At 42.1% G+C, this 6564-nt stretch overlaps 1 protein-coding gene across 2 annotated transcripts in view; it reads right to left on the reverse strand.

Annotated features, from left to right (window-relative positions):
- The window catches only part of EVI5 (ecotropic viral integration site 5), a 221754-nt gene that overhangs the window by 111662 nt on the left and 103528 nt on the right, over positions 1–6564 (reverse strand). For both annotated transcript variants that reach the window (XM_019501612.1, XM_019501611.1), the window contains exons 7-10: positions 5086–5229; positions 3898–3987; positions 3690–3787; positions 1934–1994 (exon numbers count right to left, since the gene is read on the reverse strand). In XM_019501612.1, coding sequence (XP_019357157.1) covers positions 1934–1994; positions 3690–3787; positions 3898–3987; positions 5086–5229 — 393 coding nt within the window. The remainder of the gene's footprint in view (positions 1–1933; positions 1995–3689; positions 3788–3897; positions 3988–5085; positions 5230–6564) is intronic.

Below are 6564 nucleotides of genomic sequence, written 5' to 3' on the forward strand. Positions count from 1 at the left end.
GGGGGCGGGGGGCAGGGGGTGACCCAGAGCTGGGAAGAGAGGCTGTGCTGGCCAATAGGGGTAGCCAGCTGCTCAGCCAGGCTCAGAATTCTCTGGCAACCTGCTGGGAGGCATGTGAGAGCACCCCCAGCCTGCTGGCCTCAGCCAGCGCAGGCCGCCTGCATGCCTCCCCAACCCCCAGAGCAAACGCTAGTTCTGTTTGCTCCTGAACTAATCTAGGACACTTAGAAAAAGCCATGAAACTTAGTGCAAATCTACCTCAGGCTTTGTGAACCTCTGTATCTAGCCTTCAAGTTTGGTATTGGTCATGTACCCTCAGCTCAGCCTTAGCTTGTAAAAGTATTCCACCTGCCTGAAGAGGTTAGGAATAGAAGCAGTCGGTACTTCAGTCAACCAAGTCTGTGCGGTGCATATTATGCAAATTAAGAGGAAACAATAATTTAAATACTGATCTCCAAATTAGGGATCTTTTCATCCAAGCCAGTATTTATCTAAACCCCTGAAACAGAGAAAGGGGCATGGTGTTCTTGATTACCTTCTTGATTATCTTCTGCTGAATTGCAAAATTGTGATACAGCAAGGTTGATGTGCAAGCCTACCTGACCAGCACTGTAACAGAAGTATCCCATATTTAGCAGGTCAATGATCTTCCTATGAAACACACTTCATTTACATGCAAACATAAGATGGAGCTTTCAGGGTTTTCTCTAATGACACTATCAAGCCTGTAAAGCAGACATTACTACCATCAGTAGTCAGTGTCTTGCTTGACAGACTTTGCTCACTACCACTTGTATCACCTTGAGTTTCATTGCCTGGGTATAACTGCTCAAAAAATATGACAAGGAACAGAGTCCAGCACAAACTTTATGCTGAAGAGCCCATAAGGTTAAAGAGAGCAGAAGGTGGCAAAACCTTATTTGTCATTAATAGAACCAGATAAATTATACAAAGAAAGTAGTCAGTAAGTAAAGGAAAACATTTGCATAGACTTTTCAAAGTACAACTTCCCCTTCAATTATTTTTAGTTGAGTTAATTCCAGAAATTTCAGTATAAATGTATCTAAATAATAAGCCTTGGCAAAGATATTTTGTATCTTTGATCTTATGCCACAATGCACAAGGAAAGCAAGGTCTCAAGGCCAGGTGCTGCATGGCTCAAGTTTGTTAACATTTTTAATTAAAGGACTGAGCTTCTTCCCCATTATTAAGTTTACAATTACCAAAAGCCTTCCACAGCAGTTCTATAGCCACACCCGTTATGAATCCCTGATTAATCAGTCATCAATTATGGACAGCTATCCATTAAATCATCAGCAAAAAATGGTTTCACAACATTACGCAGTATACTTTCCCTGTTCATGATTTTCTATAATATCATCAGAATTCTAGAATGGGAGTGGCCAACCTATAGCATGCAGCCTGGATGAGTGCCATGCGGCCGGTCCAGGAGCCAGATCCAATGCAAGCTCTGCACATGGAGACCCAGCCCCATGCCACCCAGTTCCACACACCCAATCTAGCACACAGGGTCACACTGGGATGCTGGGCTCCCTACAGTTCTGGAAATTCGGCAGCAGGGGAATGACAATTAACACTGCCACAACTCCCTTGCCTCTAACTTTTTCATTAAAAAAATCTTCATCTCTCTGGTCCCATGCCCCTCCAGCTGCTTCCAACAAGGCTCCTCTTGGAAAGAGAAGCAAACCAGATGACACTTCATGGCCAGAAGCTGAGCACCCATGCTCTAAGGTATTTCCTTTACAAGTTTCTTGTTCAAAACCAGTCCAAGTACAAAAAGTAATTCTACCAGCTCATGAAATCTACTTACGGTTACTATACAAACCATTAATGACACACATTAAACTAGTATCCCATTACCTAAAAAAATCTCCTCTTCAGAGAGACACTTATGTTGATGCTTCACACTTACTTTAATTTCAACTTGCTCTTCCATTTCCTTAGTTTTTATTGTAGTGTATTCCTTTTCTAACCTGAAAGGAAAATTGTCATTAGAAGGTAGCAGAAACACTGGAAAAGACTCATCTTGTGTTGAGAACACCCATAACCAACAGGAGAAAAATGAATAAGCATTCTTTGATTCTTTCTTGCGTTTGACTGTTACTAGTAGGTTATTCCGTTAAATTTAAGTACCTGAATTTTTTTAAAGTAATTCTCAAGTAAACTGGAACATTTAAGTATTTAAACAGATCACCAAAACCAATTTAAATTACTACACATTTCTCACTGATTTAAACTGTTTTTAGATCAGCCCCCCTCAAGCACTATTATTAACTTAAGTAATCAGTTTCCCGGGACACTGAATGCTCCTGTTGTCTAGCATTGTCAAGAGATCTGACATTATTATTACACCTTTATATCCATCCTGATTTGTACCTGCTCCATAATATCTTATGAATAAGCTAGGTTGACCAGGTTAGTGGGATATTTACTGTATAAATGTTACACTAATTCAAAAAGAGGGCTATCTGGGAAAAACAGGTAGGAAAAAGAAAAGCTAATGATAAGCCAGTTTTCAAACACTTACAAGTTATCAGGTTTCCAAAAGTAGCAGTTTTCGATTTTACTTCCTCTTCAACCAGCAATACAGAATAGGATGGAATCAGAACAGCAAAAGAACCCAAGAACAAAATAGCAAAAACAACGTAATAGGATTAAAAAAAATAAAAAGGAACCTTCTGTAAAGACAGAAGTGGAAGCCACTGGGAGGGGGAAAGACTGAGGCCCTTGACACCTTGCTAGGGTGTCTGAGGAAACTGAGCCTTCCTAAATTACCACCAGGAGACAGAAGAATTGCAAGCAAGATAAATTTATAGACCATTTCAAAGTCCTCTCTAAAAACTTTGCTCCTACTGTTAAAATAAACAATGCTCAGAACTTAAGACCACCACCATGGACTTCCAAAGAACTGCAAGTATCTAGACACAGTCAAATGTGCTGGATAAAAACAGCATGGGCTCAGACTACTGTAGACAGAGTGGGAGAAATGTAGAATTCGTCTCTGAAATAAAAAGGCAGGAAACCAAAACACCTAAGGGAGTGCACACAAATGAAACCCAAAAGGGAGAAAGTGGTACAGCTAACCCTGTAGCTGTGACAGATGTCATAGGCTTTTAAACAGCAAGCCAAAATTATCTTTACAACCATCAGCTAGTATTACAAAGTTTTGCCTGTTTGGATTATAAACCATATTTATCTTGATCAACATACAATCTTTATTACTGTGTGACTATTTTCACCAGTTCTCCAAACCCCAATCATTTAATCAAAGGATTTAACCCATCTTCTAATTAGTTTAATCTTTCTCCTAACCAGGTTCTTTCACATTCCTGTTTATATTCTCAAGTTTACAAAAGTGCTTTTGATCATTAATATAATTGTGATTACCTTAGTTTTTTTCTGCAGTGTTTTGAATTATTTTTATTCATGGGATATAATACTTTTAGTTACAATGATCAGCAAACATAGTAATTACTACCTCAAAAGAATCACTGTACCTGTAAAACAATACATTATATTCACTTGAAGTGAATTAGATACTAATACATACAAGAAAGTTTAAAATAGAAAAGCTCAAACTGAAATAATGGGCAAGTATCTTTAAGAATTCATAAAACAGTCACTTTTGACAGTAAATACAGTTATTTTTTTCAAAATACAATACCTACTTTTTCATCTTCTTTGCATTGTATTTGACTTGGTAAGATGCCTGGATTAATTTGTCTGGACCACTGTGAAACTGATGTGGAATGACCTTTTGAAAGTGCTAAAAGCAAATCAAAGCACAAGATTACAAGTAACTAGCACTGACAAGTACATATATCATTGTTTGCAAATGAATGAATGTTTAACAGTATTATTGTAAATTGAGTTTACCTGTAACATCCCTTCCATGTCAAGTTGCAATAATTCTGCTTGGTTCATCTGAAGAACTGCTAAACCTACTCGAAATACTATCTCTAAACCCTGAAAATAAAAGTGGTTTAAAAAATAAATTCCATCCATTATTTAAGGGATTGTCAATAATACAATGCAATAACTAGCTTACATACTGCAACAGTGAGTTAGCCCTGCACATACTGAACAGTACTAACAACACTAGTGAACATCTTTGCATGAACAATTGGTGTTTCCTTCATTTCATCCTGTTTATATAATGAGGCTTAACTACCAAGGAGCTATCACTGCTAGTTCAGAAGAGGTAATTTTTAATTGTGCCAAGTTTGACCTCTTTCATTTAAGAGGGTTTATCTGGGCAGGCTTTATCAAAGTCTTACGCAAAAATATTTCTTACATAAAACAGGATATTGGTGCTTCCTGAAATGCATTTTAATTGTATTTTAACATTTTTGAAATTTCAGTAGCTAAGCAGGTAACGGTTAAGACAGCCTTTGGTAGCTATAAGGAAATATCTGACTCCTATTTACTGTTTTTGAAAATATTCTTAGCCATAACCTGAGAGGCCATATGCCTTGGCACCTAATTATTTTTTTAAGTACATAATTTGGAAGGAATGGCATCTAACGGGAAGAATCTGCAACAAGCCAAAACCTACAGAGCTCAAAGTTTTAATTCTGAATTTGTGATAGGCACCAGACTGACAGCCTCAAAGAATACTTCCTTGAATTCATTTCTCAGGACATACAGGTTCACTTAGTAACTGTAGCCTCTGTCTGCGTTTTATTCTATTCAATGTGCTTTAACTTTTACTTGAAAGGAGCATTTCCACCTATTGAATGACCTTGTGTCACTAGAAGTCTGGTGTTTCAGTTGTGAAATGGTAGGTATTGCCCATTTCATCTAGAACATGCATCAGAATGAAGTGCTTCATTGCTTTTTATCAAACATCCATATGCCACTTTGTGGTACACAGTCACCAAAGATACATCTGCTTTTCTTCATTAAATATATATCGTTTTCTTAACAATTCAATGTTACATTTATTAAACTATATACAAGCATGTTTGAAACTCATCTAGCGAAACAGAATGTATACCACCACCCAAATGACAGCACTCGGCAGCAACAGTTGTAGTAGCAAGTTAACCGTAGACATTTACTTACCTCAGACATAAAAATATCAAATATTCTTGTTGCAATTGGAAGTGGAAAAGTTGTGAGAAAGATTGTTAAAAACCATGATGAAGCATACATTGAAGTATGGAAACTCTGGGACTGAAAGTGCACGTAAAGCTCTGGTAGCTGCTCCTAGAAAGGAGAATATAATAAATAAATGGACAGACCAACAAAAAGTCTTCTGTTGATGATGGAAAACCCCCCCACTGATATTTAATAAAGAAAACAAGACCAAGAGGATAACAGGAAATAAAAATGTCTTTATGGGTAACAGCTACATCAGGAGTGGGCAAAATATGACCCGTGGGGTGGATCTGGCCTGTGGCAGGCCTTTGTCCAGCCCGCAGCAAGTCCTTTGGTCCCACCCGGCTCAGGCACTGCCTGCCTGTAGTATGTCCTGCCACCCCCTGGGCATGCAGTGGGGCTGGGGCAGGTCCACAGCTGGACTGCCTTTCTAAGTAGCCCAGGTGGCAACGGCTTCTTCCAGCTGCTGCCACCACTAGCCACAGCCCCACGGTACTGGTGGGGACCTGCACTGCACAGCCCTGACCCCATGTGCTCCACACCTGCCCAGGCTCAACAGCAGCAATGCGGGACAGAAGCTGTTGCTCATCGTGGGGGAAAAGTGGTCCCTCCTCCTCCCACTCCGACTGCTGGCCATTCCTGCTGCAACCTCCTGGAGTCTGTGCTGTGCTGCCCTCCACCTTCTTTGCACTGCCACCGTTAGGTAGCCCGGAGGTGGCTGTGATGACAGAAAAGATGCAGGGCAGCACAGCATGGGCTCCAGATGGCTACAGCAGGAAATGCTGTGAGGCAGTGAAGGGGAGGAGATGCTTTTCTCTCACGCTGAGACACAGCTTCTGTCCCGCACCACCACTGCTGAGCCTGGGCAGGTGAGCCTGAAGCAGACACAGGACACGCAGTCACAGCTGTGCAGCACTGTGGGGCTGGAGCCAGTGGCAGTGGTGGCCAGAAAGAGCTGCTGCCACCTGGGCTGCCTAGAAAGGCAGTCCAGCTGTGGAGCTGCCCCAGTCTTACCTTGTGCTTAGGGGGCAGCAGGATACGCCATGGGTGGACAGTGTAGAGCAGGCACGGGGCAGGTCAGATCGGGGCTGTGTGGGTTCTGGCTGATCTGCTCTGGCAGGGCCAAGTCCGGAGCAGGCGTGGGGGTGGGGCTGGTGCTGCGCACTGCTGGTGGCGGCAGGGACATACCGCAGGGCATGCAGGCTCCATGCTGTTGTGGGGTGGGTGCTGACCAGCTCGGGGGAGGGGGGCTCCCATGTGCACCCCACCATACCCTCCCCTGCAAACTTCATAACCACACCCTCCCCCCACACAATCATACCCCCAACACCGCACCCACCCACACCCTTCCCTGCATTAACCCCACACTCCTCCCCACATACACCCCGCACCTTGAGGGGAGCCCCGTTTACTGCTACACATCCCCACCCTGCACACACCCAC

The sequence above is a fragment of the Gavialis gangeticus genome, unplaced genomic scaffold, assembly GCF_001723915.1.
Source record: "Gavialis gangeticus isolate Ggan-Ray unplaced genomic scaffold, GavGan_comp1, whole genome shotgun sequence".
NCBI lineage: Eukaryota > Metazoa > Chordata > Crocodylia > Gavialidae > Gavialis > Gavialis gangeticus.